Source organism: Ambystoma mexicanum, chromosome 3p, assembly GCF_040938575.1.
Source record: "Ambystoma mexicanum isolate Mex_15411 chromosome 3p, UKY_AmexF1_1, whole genome shotgun sequence".
In the NCBI taxonomy this organism is placed as follows: Eukaryota; Metazoa; Chordata; class Amphibia; order Caudata; family Ambystomatidae; genus Ambystoma; species Ambystoma mexicanum.
This window is the reverse complement of record NC_090925.1, coordinates 15,402,724-15,422,012: the sequence shown is the minus strand read 5'-3', so window position 1 is coordinate 15,422,012 and position 19,289 is coordinate 15,402,724. Positions and strand designations below refer to the sequence as shown.

At 47.4% G+C, this 19,289-nt stretch overlaps 1 protein-coding gene across 2 annotated transcripts in view; it reads left to right on the top strand.

Annotated features, from left to right (window-relative positions):
- Positions 1-5,029, top strand: part of LOC138580078 (zinc finger protein 84-like) — a 415,310-nt gene extending 410,281 nt beyond the window's left edge. For both annotated transcript variants that reach the window (XM_069650337.1, XM_069650338.1), the window contains exon 7: positions 200-5,029. In XM_069650337.1, coding sequence (XP_069506438.1) covers positions 200-2,904 — 2,705 coding nt within the window. In that variant the 3' untranslated portion in view covers positions 2,905-5,029. The remainder of the gene's footprint in view (positions 1-199) is intronic.
- Positions 5,030-19,289: the final 14,260 nt, after the last annotated feature.

Genomic DNA, 19,289 nt, shown 5'->3' with positions numbered 1-19,289 from the left:
ATGCACAGCATGTGAATCTAAGCACATACAATCATCAGAAATGCTATTACGGTAAATAATGCATGTCTTCCCAAACAAAGGAGCTTTCATATCAAATGGTGCATTGTGTCTCGACTGATATTGCAAATGTCAATGGTGCAAGGAAATACGGTTTCACACACTCTGAAAAGGTGACTCGTTTCTCATTTGCATTTTACAGGCAATGGATTTGTGAGCAGGAATTGCAGAGATGTAGAGGCTATAAAATGCAATAAAATAACATCACCTTTTATTGCTCAAACAGAAAAGACCAGATCAAAATTGATCCAGAGTTCTGAAAGGGGAAGAAACTGTGCAAGCCAACCATGGTCCGAACCTAACCAGGAGCTCAGAACAGAAAATATAACTACACCTGAAAACGGATTCCGTAATTTTCCCCATTCCGTTTCACATCACAGAAGATATAACATTGAGCGGTCAGAGAGCAATCTCAGAAATACTACATGTTCGACATTTTCATCCAATGCACAGCAGGTTGGCTGCCACCAAAGTACGGAATGGCTCAATGATAGGAGAGCTCTTTCATCACACGAGCATCCACAGAAAGAGCGTAAGAGGAAGGGAGGTTATCCATGTACTCAGTGTGAGAAACGCTTTCGCTCAAAGACTACCCTTTTGGCACACAACAGGACACACACAAGGAAGAAACAACATCAGTGCACTCAATGCACAAAATGTTTTGTTTTCAAGGCACATCTTGCAAACCATCAGAAATTCCATGCAAATGAAGCAAAATTGAAGGGTCTACCCCTGGATGAAAAACATGGCAGAGAATATGAGAGAAATGTAACATTAAAAGTGACTAATGTGACACATTCGAGAAGACCTCTTGAGAAAGAAAGAAGTTCTGAAAGTGAGCAACCTGCTTTTGAGAAGAAGGGTTCTATAACCCACATAACTGTGCCTTCTGCTGAGAAACCATACAAGTGTACTGAATGTGACAAATGCTTCAAACAGAAAGCAGCAGTGTTGATACACCACAGAACACATACAGGGGAGAAACCTTATCATTGTAGTACATGTGAGAAAAGCTTTAGAATAAAATCCCATCTTGTTGGACATGAGAGAAGCCATACTGGAGAGAAACCCTATAAGTGCACTCGGTGTGAGAAAACGTTTAGTCAGAAGGGGAATCTTATGGTGCACTTCAAAAGACGCCATGAAATGGAAGAGAGTCCTGAATGTGCAGACAGTGTCCCACGAAAGGAGAGTGTCATAGCGGGCATAAGAACACATAATGGTGAGAGTTCATACAATTGTTCCCAATGTGAGAAAAGCTTTAGAGTGGAAGCCCGTCTTGTTAGCCATCAAAAAAGTCATCTGGTGGAAAGACCCTACCCATGCACTAAATGTGAGAGAAGGTTTATATACAAGGGTAACCTTATTCTACACCTCAGTAGACATGATGACAAGGTTAAGAATCCTGAAAGTAAAATTAGCTTCTTTCAGAGGGGTGGTGTGAAGCCATATGCATGTGCCCACTGTGAGAAAGTCTTTACAATGAAGGCACATCTTGTTAACCATCAGAAAAGGCATCTTCTTGAAGAGTCTTTTCAGTGCCCTCATTGTGAGAAAACATTTCGCCTAAAGGGAAGTTTGAGGGTGCACATAGGAAGGCACCATGCTTCCACTGCAAAGAACTCTGAAAGGAAAGCTAGGATTCTACAGAGAACGAACATCCAGAAACCCCTTCAGTGTACTCACTGTGAGAAAAGCTTTAGACTGAAGGCGCACCTTGCTAGCCATCAGAGGAGACATAAAAGAGAAAAAGCTTTTCCCTGCTCTGAATGCCAGAACGTCTTCAATCAGAAGACAGATCTTATGCTGCACATCCGAAGTTCTCATGTAACGGGAGCAAATGCTGAATGTAAGGGGGGCATGATAGCAAACACCACACTTGATCATGAGAAACCCTATCATTGCACCCAGTGTGACAAACGATTCAGACTGAAGGATCAGTTTGAAGGCCATCAGAGGGCACATAGTGGAGAGAAGCCTTATGAGTGCATTCACTGTCGGATGCGATTTTGCCAGAAGGGAGGTCTTTATATACACATCAAAAGACATCATGGGGTTAGAAAGGCTCAAGAACTTAAAACAGACGTCCTTCAAACAGACAGCTCCCATAACACAGCAGATACTGTAACACCTATGAATGCAAAACCCTTCCAGTGCAATCAATGTGAGAAAAGCTTTAAACTAAGGGCACACCTAGGTAGCCACAAGAAAAGACACATTCGAGAAAAACTGCATCAGTGCACTCAGTGCAAGAAAAGCTTTAGTCAGAAGGCACATCTCGTGATACACTTGAGAAAACATCATGAAAATGGCAAAAGTGACGAAGATGAAGAACCACTTCCGAAGGACAGTCCACTGCCACTTAGAGGAGCTGGGGAAGGGACCTATCCATGCACGCAATGTGAGAAAAGCTTCCATCGGAAGAGTGCCCTATTTTTACACCATAAAATACATAAACATCAGAAATCCTATCAGTGCAAAACATGCCTCAAAAGCTTTGGTACCAGGGGACGACTCTTCATCCACCAGAGAATCCATCCAGGAGAGAAACCTTTCCAGTGCACTACATGCGAGAGAGGATATACTACAAAGGCACAGCTTGTTATCCATCAACGAATACATACAGGAGAAAAACCTTTTCACTGTACTGCATGCGAGAAAAGATTTACTACAAAGACTCAGCTCGGTACCCACCAGAGAACGCATACAGGAGAGAAACCTTTTCAATGCAATCTTTGTGAGAAAAGTTTCGCCCAGAAAGGAAACCTTTATGTGCACATGACAAGGAAACACCATGGAAAGGAAAGTAACACTGAATCTAAAAAAGAGCTTTTTTCAGAAAGTTAGCCTTGTTGCACAGATGCAAAGACACACACCGGAGAGCTTACACAAAAGGCCTTCTCAGGTAAAGGAGGGATGTTGGCACACCACAAAGCCAATCACCTGGAAGAAACCATATTGGTGACCTGCAAGGATGAAACAAAGTTATGCTGGCCATTGGAGAACACGTACAGGCAAATATCCCTACCCTGCCCTAACTTGAGAATCAAGTTCAATCCTGTTGCCACATTTAAAGAAATACTTGATCATTAAGATATGAGGAGTGAAGCATCTGCTCAGTTGTAATGAATTATGTAGCGGGTCTGTACAGAAGCAGATTTTGCCAGCCATTCGAAAGGAACCAGAAGATGCTGTGTTAACTCAATGTAAACGTTTTTACCTGAAGGTGGATGTCGCAGCATAATGGGGAATACCTAATGAAATGTTTTACGTGATCACAAACATTGACAAAGATACAAAAAAACGGATAGACTATTAACAAACCTATAAATATTTGAAGAGATTCAGTTTTTTTATGTTAAAATTTTTATTGAAAATGTTTAAATGTTTTTATTGACTGTCCAATACAGAAATGATTTATTTCAGAAAACAGTAATAACATTTTCACTGCCAATAGTAAATACATTGCTACTATGTGCTCATTGCAAATGGTTTAAATGCTTTTTAAACTCCTGCCGCAACAGTACAAAAAGGTCTGCATTTTTCATCGAGGTGCGAGTCCCATGTGACATCAGTCAAACACAGATTGAGCGTCCACACCAACAGTCGGAAATGTGTGTTCCAATCTCCCAACCCAAGGAGTAGCTGAAATAACCAAGTGCATGTTCTTTGAGCAACATGAGTAAAGTTGAAGGGGAGTGGGGGGAGCAGCACACTGAGCGTACAACCTGATATTGGTGGATACGCAAAGATGTCAGCAGTGCTGAGTATTTGAGTATACAGTGCTGTCTTTAGACACATGGCAGTTGCATCCCAGATTGTGGTATTTGTTATTTGACAATTGTGTTTCTCTGGAGGGTGCTTTTAGACTTGTCATATTGATTTTCAAATTTCATGGATCCACATTTGTTTCGTGTTTAATGGTCTTTATGGGACCCCCACTCAAATGTGGAAAAATACTTTGAGATGGGTGCAGAAAGTACACTGGAGCACATCATTGCAGCACAGCAATGGGTAAGGAAGGAGGCCCTGAAATGTGTGCAGTTAATTCTGCATTTCCCCAGATCTTGGGCAAAACATAACTCCTATTTTAAATGGTCTTCATTTTATTGCAAAACAAGGATATTTGATGTAATTTTCCAGAATTTTATAATGAGTGCTCATTTTAGCTGTGTTTTACACAATGTGATCTCCATATAGACCATTAGTTAAGAGATGCAATTAGGCCCTGTCATTACTGCTCCCCAAAAGACCATCTGTTAATGGTGAAATCCATTCTCATATCATGAGAAGACCAAATTATACATGATACCTAGAAAGCTTAATTTAAAAAAAAGACCTGATCAGTGTCCTATACGGCTGGCATGAATGTGTGTTCAGGGTGAAAAGGAGCAGAAACCCTATGCAGTTTACGATTTGGCATTGATTTGGATGTAAAATAGGATTGCCAAGTCTTAGTATTCGAGTAATGGTCAATTTTATGAAAGCTGTTCTTAAGGGTAAGATGGCCTAGGCCTCGGCTTCACTTGATGTAATGAGCAAACTCAAAAGCCAGCTCTGAAGTTGAGCATCCGTGATACGGCACGCTCTTCTATCCGCCAGAGAGTAAGCCTCTGGATTCAGAACAGAATAGAAGATCGTTTTTCAATTGCTGTAAGCTGCCACCGTTAATTGGAGGTGGGAAAAATCCAACTGGACACACAAGATGAGGTGTTTGATGTAAGACTATTGGAGGGAATGAAGGTTTTAAACTTTTTAAGTTAATGAATGTACCCTTCTTATCAGAAAATGATTGGGGGTGGAGTTAAACCGCTTAATTGGCACTCTGTATACAATTGATGATATTAGGGGAATGGGGTTATGTTAATTCAACGATCCTGCAAAAAATAATTATGATTTTTACTTTTTAATGTTTGAAATTTCTTATCAGATGTATTGTGAAAATAATGTAATAAAAGGTTCAAAAATCAAATCTACTTAAAAGGACATTCTGGCACAGCCAGGAATTGATTATAAATGTACTTGCGCAGTGAGGCTGTTCAGCTGCCTTTTAACACACAGGGTCTATAACTGACTGCAGAGTCCCCTGCAGTCAAGGCATGTGCTAAAGAGTCCTTTCCGACCCTCTTCATGGTATGTGTGCCACAAGCCTGGCTTTTCCTTGGATTGTTGGAATGAAGTGTAAGAATAGGCCCCTGTGGTTTACCAAAGCCAGGTTACAGGCTGAATTAAAGGCACTGTATCAAAATGTGATCTTCATTTTATGCTCCTATTCAGTAAAATTGCTCTTTTAATGAATAGTTTCAAATATCCCTATCGGTGGTTTCACCTGTCTGATCCGAATACACAACCATCCTAGAAAGTGAATATACAGTCCACAAGTTCCCTGAGCTGAAGGCTCACTTGACAGAAATGTAATTTCACGAGTTTGAGTGAAAAATCCTTCTTATATTGACACCAAAACCCTTTTGAAATATGTACCCCTGCTACTGTTGGTTTGCACTTGCGCTCACAATAGAACAATCTGTGCCAGGCTAAGACACCCTTACCTCCGGTCATCGTTCGTTTTAAAGTATGCATGGCATTGTATTTGAGGGTGTCTTAAAGCTCAAAGGTTAACTTTGAAGTATGATGGCGCTAAAGACCACAGATATCAGCATGTTTTTCTCAACAAAACAGGATTGTTTTCCTGATTAGCCAAGGGTCTCCTGACGAATTCAATGCTGCAGTAAAGAAAGTGGCAGCATTTCCCTTCATGGTACTTCTTTTGGTGGTAACGTAATTAATGCAATTTTTACTGCACCGCCGAATTCGGTGTTTAGAGGACAAGTGGAGAATTCACCTCCAGCAGAAAGCTGGAGGTAACTCCTCCAGTTTTCCTCCAAAGATTAGCAGATTTACCATGGAATTCCAGTTCAATTTACCATGGCGGAGTAACTGCCAGAATGCCCATGGAGTCCTATGGACTCCAGAAATGGGGAATTCCAGTTCAATTTACCATGGCGGAGTAACTCTGCCAGAATGCCCATGGAGTCCTATGGACTCCAGAAATGGGGATTTCCAGTTCAATTTACCATGGCGGAGTATCTGCCAGAATGCCCATGCAGTCCTATGGACTCCAGAAATAAGGAATTCCACTTCAATTTACCATGGTGGAGTAGCTCTGCCAGAATGCCCATGGAGTCCAGAAATAAGGAATTCCAGTTCAATTTACCATGGCGGAGTAACTGCCAGAATGCCCATGGAGTCCTGTGGACTCCAGAAATAAGGAATTCCAGTTCAATTTACCTTGGCGGAGTAACTGCCAGAATGCCCATGGAGTCCTGTGGACTCCAGAAATAAGGAATTCCAGTTCAATTTACCATGGCGCACTAACTGCCAGAATGCACATGGAGTCCTGTGGACTCCAGAAATAAGGAATTCCAGTTCAATTTACCATGGTGGAGTAACTCTGCCAGAATGCCCATGAGTCCTGTGGACTCCAGAAATAAGGAATTCCAGTTCAATTTACCATGGTGGAATAACTCTGCCAGAATGCCCATGTAGTCCTATGGACTCCAGAAATAAGGATTTCCAGTTCAATTTACCATGGCAGAGTAACTCTGCCAGAATGCCCATGGAGTCCTGTGGACTCCAGAAATAAGGAATTCCAGTTCAATTTACCATGGTGGAGTAACTCTGCCAGAATGCCCATGGAGTCCTGTGGACTCCAGAAATAAGGAATTCCAGTTCAATTTACCATGGTGGAATAACTCTGCCAGAATGCCCATGTAGTCCTATGGACTCCAGAAATAAGGATTTTCAGTTCAATTTACCATGGCAGAGTAACTCTGCCAGAATGCCAATGGAGTCCTATGGACTCCAGAAATAGGAATTCCAGTTCAACCACTGTGCCCACTGGAACAAGTGACAGTAACAGTGAATAATGTTGGCACTAATTCAGCCAAATTACTGCCAAACTCATAATGAGGCCGCAAGTCTTGAGTTTCCTTCTGGAAATTGGAAGCTCTCTCTCATTCAGAAGTTTTACCGGTGGAGTGCGTTGCACTTCATCGCAGCAGGATCTGAGAAGGATCTCAATCCATCCCCCATTCTGTCTCGACTGAATCTAGGGGCATTGAAAAAGTAGTAGCCTGTGATCTCAGTTGTCTTGATTTGGTACTAGTGATATAGCCGTGTGTCAGCATTGTTAGTTTTTATGGGCCAGTCACGGACTTGAATACCACCCGATAAGTTCTGCTGAAGAGTGGATTCAACAGTTACACAGAAGTGGTATTGGAGTCAAGCATGCGTGGAGTAGGTGGGCACAACTGTATGTTCGAATTAAACTTAATGGATTAGGATAATACACTAAGGTATAATTGTATCTGTTTGGAGGAGCTGCTCGGCATAAAAGGATCCTATGACGGAAGGATCAGAATACGCAAATGAACAAAAACTGGGCGTAGCCAAGCGCTCACAGTAGCCAAGCGCTCACAGTATGCTCATATAAAGAAGCTGCAATATTTCTTAACTTTGCATTTCATTTATGGAAAAAGTATATAAACAGTACATTAACGCTTCGGAAAAAAGTGTCTACATTTATATTTAATTTTGTTTGTAGGCAATGGCATTCTCCGCAGTGCTCGCTCATAAGCCTATGCATTTCGGAACTGAATTCCATCTTCAGGGCTGAGCTCTTTGTAGTTACAATGCGAGGTATCAAAAGTATGAGAAATATGCATTACAACATGTGAAATACATAAACAAGTAGCATTCAAATAGTGGTAAATCCAAAAGATGTACATACCGTGAATTCAGCAGTTGTAAAACGAGAAAAGCATTGATCATATCAATGATATGATGCATTGTAAGCATGCACATGTCAATCGACCAATATGTAAGCATGTCAGACATTTAGCTAAGGAAAAAGAGCCCAGGTTAATAGATGTCCTGGTACATTAATTTCTTAATCCCTTGCAGCCATGGGATGAGCATGTTCATTGGACTCTGCTAGAGCAAAGCTTCAGTTGCTGCATGTAACCACTGGATCTGTTCTGCTTTGGCCAAGCCCCGCAGAACCACATTGTTTAATTCTTTGGCTGTTTACCGGGAAAGTCTTCACCACCAGGTCCTTGTTCAGAGGATGCCATTGTTTGCCATATTGTCGCACTGCCCCAGGTAATCATTTAGATGAAAGGTAGAGTAGCTCAAGAGACACTGGGGAGTTCTCTTGCCTCCATGTCTTGCTACTTTTCCCACAGGTCTTTTCCACATAGGATTAGAAGTCCTATGTGGGCTTTTTTCATTTTGAAACCAGTAGAAAAATGTTCTGATCATCCCCAGGATTTGAATGTGTCCCTTCAGAGAAATGTGTCCTCTTGTATAAAGATTGCAGAATATGAGTGAGGAAGTCTCTGACTTAAGTCGATATATGTTTGCATTAAATGGGGCGTGGGCACTTAGGTCTGGTCATGGAGCAGACATAGCTCAATCATAGGGCAGGCAATTAGGTCTCTTTTAATTGAGGATCATTGCAGGAGCTGATCAAACTATTTACTGGTATTTAAAAATAAAAAAAGTAAAGGTTTTGGGAGGATAGCGCTCCCGCAGGATCAGCCCAAGTTTCTCTCCTGTGGGTCTCTTGATGCTTTCTCTTGCAGAAAAAGACTAACAGAAACGCTCCTAAACTCCTGCCAAGCCCAGGTCATGGTACTTCCGGGCTGCTGGGCACAAGAAATCAAAGCATTGTGGAAGTGTTACCAGCACTTCCTTTTTGAGCTTCCTGCGTTCTAGTTCACACACCATGGGGTTCAGGCATATTGATTCTTGGCTCAAGTCATCAACCTCATATTGGGGTACACCACAGATGGGGCGGGTTGGAGTCTCTGTCAAGACCCAAAGGAGTAGCCATGCAGAGAATACCATTCAGGTTTTACATGCTTGACCTTGGCAGACCCTGCTTAAGGGTCCTGGCTCTACTGCCTGCCAACGCGCACCTATCAGCATTCTCATACCTAAGGTAACCTTCTCTAGTCCCTCTCTCATTCATTACATCATAGTTTCCTGCCCCTCCTCACCATTCTGCCAGTTATTCACCCCTACCAGGTTTACCCTACTTTCCTCTACCAACTTGATCCCCTTTCGGCCACACATGCTATTTTACTCCTGTTTCTCACTTGTAGCGCACCGCCTCTTTTCCTTCATTCCTTTCACACTCTCCCTTCCTCAAACGGATGTTTTTCTCTGCTTTGCCTCTCCACCTCTCTCCAGCTGTTGCGCTCCTCCGACCTGCAGGTGTTCCTCCCCTCTGCTTTCACTCCCCTCATGGTAGTTTCCTTCCAACCACATCTTGTCTCCAATAAGTGTTTCCTTCTCTCCTCCAACCTGCCTCCTTTCTAAAATTGTCTATTCTTCTCCTGGCACCCTCCTTAATTCTCCAACTCCTGGCATCCTGTGTTTGCTAAGTCTGCTCTCTCTTCCAGCCTCCTGAGAAGGCAGTCATACTCCAAACACTTGCCTTGTCCTGTAAAAACCGCACTCTTAAATACAATGTTGATACTGCCTGCCAGCTCGAACAGTCCTCGTAGTGTTTCTCCATCCAACTTACGTTGTCATTGGCTAGCTGTTTAACCTTCCAGTGGCTCCTGCCCCCACTTCACATGGCTCTGTGGTGTGAGCCAATAGCATGTACCATCATCTTGACTTTGGTTTGCACGCATGGGCTGAGTGTGGAGCATGTTGGAGTGCTGTTCTTCACGGATCCACTTGCCTTTCTCTGATGAGGCTGTGTCTGATTACCAAGTGTGGGGGGTCTGATCCCCCGTCAATAACCTGCATGGGTCTGTATTGCATATTTCTAGTATGGCTAGGGACGATCGCTTCTTGCTGCCCCTGTGTTGTGTTGTATGAAAGTCGTTATGTGATGTGGTGGAGCTAGCATATGAAGGTCACCGGGTGGAATAATGTGAACAAGAGCGACTCATGCATAACTACATCCCTTTAAGGGATGTCACCATATTGTGGCTTTCTGTGGTGAGCCCCTGCCTCCTGGGTATGGTGGGTTTGGCCAGGGGATTCTCCCCATTCCACCTCAGCACCAAGGCATGCACCGTTTGCTATATCTCGAGCCACGGTGTCCAAGTGTTGATAAAAAGCCCCCCGTACTTGGCATACTTCAGACAGTCCTGAGTGGAAGCCCCCTTGGTCACCCCAACCATTACCGCGAGCGACCGGCTGGGTACTTCATCACAAGCTTGGCTTAAGGCAGAAAAATAATTTTGTTTTGCAGCTTCCTCACTGCGCCGTTCTAATGATTCCCCCACACCCCCTGCTCTTGCATGCATGCTGTGTAAAGCAGGGTTTCCCGTTTGTACTGGGTATCGCAGGTTATTCATGCTGGCAGGCCCCCTCTGTTTGAAGTGTCTGGGCATTGGGATACCTGCACACTCAGTGACGCTGTTAAAGACCCATACAATAAGCAGCGGCAGGGCAGGGGAAATCCCATGCCCCAAAACCGAGAAGACCAAAAATGGGACAAACTGCTGTTTTATTTAAGAAACGCCACATAAAATGGGGACAGCATGAAATATTTCCATGCTCTGAGATCATGCGTGACGTATTGCAGCACACAAAACTAAGGTGGGAAAGGATTGGGTGAATAGCTTGGCTAAGTATATATTCTATATGGGGTTAGTAGTCTAATTGGTCCAGCCCTATCTGATGGCTCCACCTGCCACCACCTGCAAAAGGATGCCTGGGAAAACCTGTTCTCTGGCATGGATTCACAGGCTCATGAATATTCCTCGTCATCAGGCTGGGAATCCTCGGTAAAAGAAAAAACTGTTTCACTTTCACTTACAAACTCTATTTCTCCTTTGAACCAATCACTGTCCTCTGGGTCATACAACCCTCTCCCTAAGCCCCTCCTCTGCCAGCCATCTTCAGATTCTTACGTCATGCTTCAGTGTTGCGAATCCTCGAGTTTGCTCTGCGACCTACTTCTACGTTTATTCATGTTTTTGACAGAAAAATGTTCCAGTTTTGTTCCAAAAGAGCCCGTGTGCTCTCTTCTCCATCTGTGGACAGCAGGGATCCGATGTCGGTGAATTTCACCGACCCTCAAGGGCGAAGGTCATCGAACCTTCCGGAAGCCATCAGGCCTACTTCACACCCTCTGACCATGACGGAGGAGAAGAAGGAAGGGAGGCCCCTCTTCAAGCCCTGCACCAAGTGCGGGCTATGGAACGTGTTTGTGGAAGACAGGCACCTACAATGCCTCTACTGCCTGCATCCGGACCATAAGGAGGTGGAGTGTGGGATATGCTTGGGGTTCTCCAAGAAGACAATGAAGGACAGGCACAGTAGACTGACTGTGTGGCTTAACGCAAAGGCCTCTGCCCAAGCAGGGTCATTCCTCACCCAGGACCGGCCGGTCCGAGGAACGGTCTTCGAAGTTCTTTGATGGTGCCTCATCTGTGGGGGCCCAAAACGAGGCCAAGAACTGCAGGTCCGGGGTTGCTGCGGAATCGGGTGCGGAATCAGGTCCCAAGGTGGATAGGCCGCAATCAACGTCACCCTCCTCCATTACCAGCCGGCAATCGAGCTCCTCCTCAAAAAGGAAATCATCTACTCTGGCTAAACTGCAGGAGAAAGCCGAGGGGCTGCGGACAGAAGAGAAGGTGGCCGAACTGCCCAAAAAGGCCCAATCGGTGCAGCCTAAGACTTTGTTGACGATGTAGCTGATGGCAGCTGCTCTGACGGCTAAGGGAGCTGACCCTGAAAGTAGCCTCCGCAGCACAGAAGGTTTCCTTGCCCCTTAGGCACAACACTGCCACGGGGACTTTGGCATAGTTTGCTGGCATGCCAGAAGGGGCAAACCGGCTCAGGCCCTGGTTTAAGACCCCAGGGGGGAGAAAAGGGGAGGGGCGAGGAGAAGCAGGCCTCCCAGGCCGTGCTACAAGCCATGAAGGTCTCGTCCACAGACAAGGAGGACCAGGAGTCTTTGCACACAGTCCACGAGGACGTGGAAGAGGAGGACGACGACAGAGACGAAGGTGCAGGCCTTGTTTTCCGATACCGCCATCTCAGCCGAGGGATGTGTCTCTGGACATTCTGTCGACCCTTCACACCTTGTAGTCAGAGATCCAGAAGAGGATGCCACTGGGCCCGGTTCCTGTGGTCCCCCAGGCCCTCATTCAGCCTCCAGCTAAGAGGAGGAAGTGTTATCTGACAACCCCATTTCAGCCTCCACATCCGCAACGTGCCCCCTCACCCCAGCAGACTCTGACACTGGTACGGGGACAGAGACGATGACAATGATATTGTTGCGGCGGATGTCTGCCATTGGATGCTCCACCTAGGGCGTCCCCACCAGATGAGTTGGAGTCGTTCCATTCTATGATCGCCAGAGCCTCCAAGCTTTGTCAGCTTGTGCCGAAAGAACCCAGGAAGGAGGGTTTCCTGTACCAAAGGGGCAGGTCCAGGAGGAAGACAATCATGGCAGTGCCCCTTTTGGACGATGTGTGGGATGAGGTCCTGGCCCTCATGAAGAGCCCTTGCATGGCTTCAGCCAAATGGGATAGGCTGGAGAAGAAGTACCGGATGCCGGACTCCACACCCAAGTGTCTTCGGTCCCAACCATCACTGGATTCGGTGGTGTTGACGGCTGCAAGGAAACTGTTGACTAACCCGTCCTCGGTCCCTCCTGACAGTGAGGGGAAGAAGCTGGATGCCATGGGAAGGAAGGCGATTTACACTGCAGCCTCCATGATCAAGGCGGCCAATGCACTGGCAAGCCAGGTACGACGGAGCTGTGGTACAAGCTGGGACCTATTCTGGATTTCCTCCCTGACGATAAGAGGATGGAGGCAATCGCTATTTTCCAGGAGGGGGAAGTCACGTCTGATCACAGTGGCGTTGGACGCCACAGACACAGGGTTCCGGCAGATGGGGAACGGTGTCTGCCTTCGTTGACAAGGCTGGATGAAGGCCACGAATATCCGTCAGGAAGTTCAGACAAAGGTAATTGGACATGTCCTTCGACGGAGAGTACTTGTTTGGGAAGGTCGTCGACGAGTCCCTCCAGACCATTAAGGCGGATATGGAGACGGCCCGTTACTTGGGCACTCTCCAGCAGCAGCGCTCTTCTTTTTGCTTCTCCAGGGGACAGTCGAGCATGTCCTTCAAGGGTTTCTCCTCTTCGTACCATCAGCCTTCCTTATCCATGACCCAGGAAGCCTACAGAGGCCGTTCACAGGCCTACGATAGCAGAGGACCGCGTCGCCCGCAGGGCAGGATGCCGGCTTCGAAACAGGCCTGAACCGCCCGGGACGTCAGACCCTCATGCGTGCACCCCAGTGGGCGGCCGTTTGCTGAAGTTCGTCAGCAAGTGGAAGAAGATTACCAACAACAGATGGGTGCTGGATGCTCTCACCCAGGGACACACCCTGGAGTTTCTACGCAGGTGTCCGCAGATCCCTCCGGTTGCCCGTCAGGAGCAGCACATGCCTCAGCTCCTGGAAGTGGTATGGGCAATGCCGAGGAAAGGGGCGATAGAGCTAGTTCCCCAACGGCTCTGGGCCTCCGGAGTCTATTCCAGATACTTTCTGGTCAGAAAGAAGATGGGGTCGGAGACCCACCCTAGACCTGAGAAGGTCTCAACAAATACTTAAAGTCCCAAAAGTTCAGGAGGGAATCGTTGCAGCAGGTGCTCGGCCAACTGGAGGAAGGAGACTTCTTGACGTCACTGGACCCGGAGGACACCTATTTCCATGTACCCATTCACAAGGCACATCAAAGGTTCTGTGTTTTGTAGTGCGGGGTCAGCACTACCAGTTCAAGGGTGTTCACGAAGTGCCTGGCGCAGCCCATCTACATTTACAGCGTATACACACGTGTACCTGTACCTTGACGACTGGCTGATCCGGGCCCACTCGCGAGGTTTGGCCGTCAGACACACTGATGCGACCGGCCAGCTGCTGATGGATCTCAGATACTCCATCAACTAGCCAAAATCCTGCTTGACACCATTGCAGAATGCGCTGTTCCTAGGAGCCATACTCAATACGGCGTCCTGCCTGGCGTCACCCTCGGAGGAGAAGGTAGCGGCCATTAGAGGGAAGGTGCAGCAGCTGTTGTCGATGAAGTCTGCCACAGTGCGAACCATCAAGTCGTTGCTCGGCATAATGTCATCCTGCATCTACCTCATCCGGCTCTGCAGGTCACAGATGCGGCCTCTTCTGGATTTCCTGGACACTCACTGGATACAGGTGTCCGGAGGCTTTGCCGACAAGATCCCGCTCGACGAGGAGTTCTGTCAGGCTATAGTGTGGTGGGGCGTCTGCTCCAACATCGCCCGAGGGCCGGGGGTTTCAAAACCCTCCATACCAGGAGACGGTCACTAAGCATGCTTCCCTGGAAGGCTGGGGAGCCCACACCGGACGTCTGCACACCAGCGGCCTGTTGTTGCCAAAAGAGAAGGATCTCCATATCAACATCCTGGTGGTACGGGCAGTGTTTTGGGCCCTCAGGTCGTTCCTAATGTCTCTGAAGGGCAAGGTGGTGAGGATCTTCACGGACAACACCACCACAATGTACTACATCAGGAAACCGGGGGAGCACTTGATCCCCAGAGCTCTCCAAGGAAGCACAGGACTTGTGGTGCTGGGCCGTAGGTCAAGAGATGTTCCGTGTTCCCCTTCACTGAGTGGGAATCAAGAACAGTGAGTGGGAACTTTGGCAAGACCAGGTGGACCGCATCTTCATTAAGTGGGCAGGCCCTAGATCGATCTGTGTGCGACGGCGGCAAACTCCAAATGCTAGATGTTTGCCTTCAGGTTCCACCAACCAAAGAGCATGAGGGGCACATTCTCCTTCCCCTGGGAAGGCCTGTTCCTGTACCCATTTCCTCCGTTGCCTCTCCAGCTATGGGTATTCAACACACTTGCAGTGCCAATTCAGGATGATACCTTCTCAGCCTCACCTCTGGTCGAGCTGCCAGTAGTTCAGGATCTTAACAGGTGAGGACGTGCAATCCTGCATCCCAACCCAGGATCGCTGAACCTGAAGGCTTGGCTCCTGCAGCCCTAGAATTTGGTGGCTACCAGTTGCCTGCGGACTGCAGAGAGATCCTTTCCAAGGCCAGGGCGTAGTCGACTTTGAAGTTCTACAAGTAGAAGTCTTTTGCTACGTGGTGCGGGTCGTGAAGATTACCCCGCTGAGGGTCGCGGCCCTGCAAATTCTTCCATACTTGCTCTTCTTGGCCAAGGCAGGCCTGGCACATGCTTCTATCAAGGTGCTTCTGGCAGCTGTTGGGAAAGATTTCCATTTCATGTGTAATTTTCCCTCCAGATGTGTACCCCCCAACTTTTAGCTGATATTAAACACCATAGTCTGACTTTGCCAGAGGAGGAGAGCCTTCTTCTGCACTCTTCTGGGCTTTTCACTCACTTTCTAATGGGGAAACTGACATGCCCTTGCAATCAGTACTGGTATTGATAATGATATTTTATTTCTATCACGCTCGTACACAAGTGTTTCAGAGCGCAACAAGGCAAGGGGGGGGAACGGGAGAACAAAACAGCGATCTTACTCATGGAAGAGGGGGAGGGGAAAAGTGCATCGTAGGGGGGATAAGTGGAAAGTGCGAAGCAGAGGAGAAACAGATAAATAACAAATAAATAATAAATGCAACAAATAGTGGTAGTGCAGCTAGCAATTTGCAAGTGCTAGGTTTAAGGCAGCAGGCAGGGTAGGTCTGTTAAGTTCAGGAAGAAAAAGGGGGAGGGGGCTGTATGGGTACAGATACAGACCCCAGTGCAAGGGATGGCCCAGAGGCAGTGCGGGAGGGTGGCGGGGTCAGCAGGTACCTGGGCTCAGAGGACAGAGGTGTGGCCAGGTGCACGGTGCCAAGAGAGAACAGATCAGCAGGGGAGCGAAGGCAGAAGAAAAGAGGAAGGTCTTGAGGTGCTTCCAGAACCAGAGATGGTTCTCCTAAAGTTTTAGAGTGGCAGGGAGGCTGTTCCAGGGGAAGGCCCCAGCCGAAGACAGAGATCTACCCCCAGCTCGTTTCTTTGAAAAATGGCTGACCCTGAGGGAGTTGGAGGTAGAGGAGCGAAGAGCTCGAGAGGGGAGGTATTTGCAGAGGGATAGCTGAAGGTATTTTTGAGCCAGACCCCAGAAAGCCTTGTGGACAATGCAGAGGGTTTTGAATTTAATCCTTGCATCCACTGGGAGCTAATGTAGAGATTGCAGAGCTGGAGAGACACAAGCCCAGGGCTTGAGGCCAAGGACAAGTCTCGCAGTCCTTTTCTGGATTAGTGACAGAGGGCGTAGAGTAGAGGCAGGTAGATTTAGAAAGAGGCTGTTACAATAGTCCAACAAAGAGAACCAGAGCTTGGGATACCATGAGCTTCTGGGGGAAGGAGAGGAAAGGCAGAGTACCTCTGAGGAGGTGCAGTAGACTTTTCCCCTTAGTCCGTGTCAATGTTGCAACCTTTCTGCAACATGTTGCAAGTGCACAATGCGCCTTCCAGTATAGTGCACTTGGGTTTTCCTGTCATTTCTAAAGGCCCTAGACACTCTGGAAGGATTTCTTAGGAGAAGTACAGATGTGCCTTGCACAGGGCGGGTGGCAGCTCATCTTCATGTAATTTTAACCCTTTCCTACCAGGTAAACCGTGTTTGGCACAAATAGGTGGCCTGGCTCCAAAATGGCCCTGTCACAAAGTTCTTTGTTCTGTTCTTTAGCCATCTTGGCCCTAGCCTTCCACCGGTCGAGCTGACCCGGGCAGTCCTTATTTGGGCATGCATTTCCCCACGAAGCGCCTAGCTTTCGCGGGCTTCTGCATGCCTTGTGTGTGCGCTTCCAGGATGTGGGCTGGACTGTCTAGTTCCAATACACATCCTGGGTGCCAAAGTGTCTGGTATGCCATGAATGCCTGAGACCACCGTAGTCCATGATTGGTCCACATATGGTATGCCTGTATGTGAGAAGATCTCTCCCATTGGGTCCTCTTTGTTTTGGCGCAGAGGAGATTTTGGATAAGAGAAGGCTCCAAACACCCATACCATGTCGATCTCTGGTGTTCTCACTGAACGAAGGATAGGATCCAAGTATCCTGAAACTAAGAAGCCGAGTCGAGGAACTGCTGGTGACCCGCTGGAAGGTTTGGCACCCAGATCCTGCTGGACCCCTCTGCATCTGATCTTCCTAGAAGGTCTGCAAAGGCGCTTCGACTCATTATAATAGTGGGACCAACTATCCCCGGCACCTTCATCAAACCCTGCAAGTAAGCCTTCTCGGAAGTGTCCCTGGGCCAACCAGTGGGCTGACCAGCTTACGCAGGACCTTTTCTTTGTCACCGCCGCCATTTCGAAGAGCCCCTCGAAACTTGGTAAATTGCAAGCTCTGTGTTCATGGCACTCTCGCACCGAATTTTGTACACTTGGTGTTCCCAGGTCTTAAGTAAAGAGAGAGCACCCGAACCGGAGTGTACACAGTTACCGTGTCGCCCAGCCATGGTGATGAACTTTGCAAGTGCATTGCAGCTGTGACCCTCTGTGCCCTGAACCCTGCTACAGTGAAACTGGCCGTATCCATCCACCAGGAGCGGAGAAATCGGCACTGTCCTGTTTGGCAATAAATGCTGTAAATTCATCACTCAGAGCCGCGAGATTGCTGCATATGAATCTGCAACCGAAGTGGACTCGACTGCCGAAGTTTGTTCTGGAGTGCGCCAGGGGTAGATGAGTAATTGCAACCCTTACCGGTGGTACCTAGCGCATCCATCCATTTTTACGCACGAGTGGCCCCTGAAGGTTAATCTACTAGTGCGAACTATTCCCAACTCTTGGAACCTACTGCCCTTTTGGGGAGACCATCCTCGAATAGTGGGAACTTGTTCTGCATCACCTCACCTGCCTTCCTGAGCTGCTACAGACCCTACAAAAGACTCTGTTTCACCCATCTTCACTACTGAGTGTGCCAGCATTGCAAGTACATTTGAGCAATAGGTTCCTCTCAATTTAGGGACTGGACTGCCTTTCAGTTAGGCTTGTGATTACTGCAGAACTGCCTAAAGACTCTGCACTACCTGCTTCCGTCCCATTTCGTGCATTAAACCTTTAGGCCCCCTTGGTCGTGTATATATGTATTTTAGGAGGATTGTGTTGGTTTAAAAGTTTTACTGTTAATAACTTTTGTGTTGAAACTCAAAGGCCTTGAAATAAATGTATATGTATTTTTAATATATCTACACCTGACTGGGATGATTTGTAAGTGCCCTTTACTCTGTGTGCTCATTGAGGTCTTTCAGTCACCCTCACCCCTCCAGAGACCTATTCTTGACCGCCGCCAATGCTGCGTTGATTGGTCTGGCTTGTCCAGAAGGTTACCCTGTTCCAGGAAACTAGGCTGGCCTTCTGAACCTCTGCCTACCAGGTCAGAGTTCAGAAATCCGTCTTAACAGCGGCTATCTCATTCTACACCAGGTCTCTGGGAAGATCTTCACTGTGGTCTCACTGTCTCATAAAGGAGTTCCTCAAAGAACTTTTTCGATCTTTCACACTGGTAAATGTTCCTGCCCCATCATTGGAACTCAATGTGGTTTTGATACGGGTCATGCGGGGGCCACCTTCGAGCCGATGCATCAGGCCCCTCATGTTTCTCTTGTGAAAAACTGCTTTCCTTGTGGCCATCACCTCTGCCAGGAGGGTGAGTGAAAGTCTTGCCCTATCCTGCAAGCAACCATACCTGACTTTCCACGATTTGAGGTTGGTGCTGCGGACACACCCCTCTTTCATGCCAGAGGTTCCGTCGGAATTCCACCCCAACAAGCCTTTGGTGTTCCCTGTGTTTTTCCCGAAACCTTCATCACCGGCTGAAAGGGTCTTGCACTCGCTGGACGTTGCTTGTGTCTTGAAGTTCTATGTGATGCTCACGAAAGGTTTTCGGAAGACCACAACTAGCCGTGAACTTCGGTCCTGTGAACCATAGCAAGGCCTTGTCCAAGGCTTCCATTTCAAGGTGGCTCTACTCCTGCATCGTCATTGGTAGGCGAACCGACAGCTGCCTGGCCATCCGAAAGCCCCCTCCACCAGAGTGATCACTGCGACGACAGCGTTCCTGTCTGGTATGCCTATGCTGGACATCTGCAGGGTTGCTACGTGGAGGTCCACGCAAACCACGGAGGGGTCGGCCAAGCAGCGCTACACAACCTGTTAGCTTGAGAGGAGTCTGTTCCGGAGGTAAG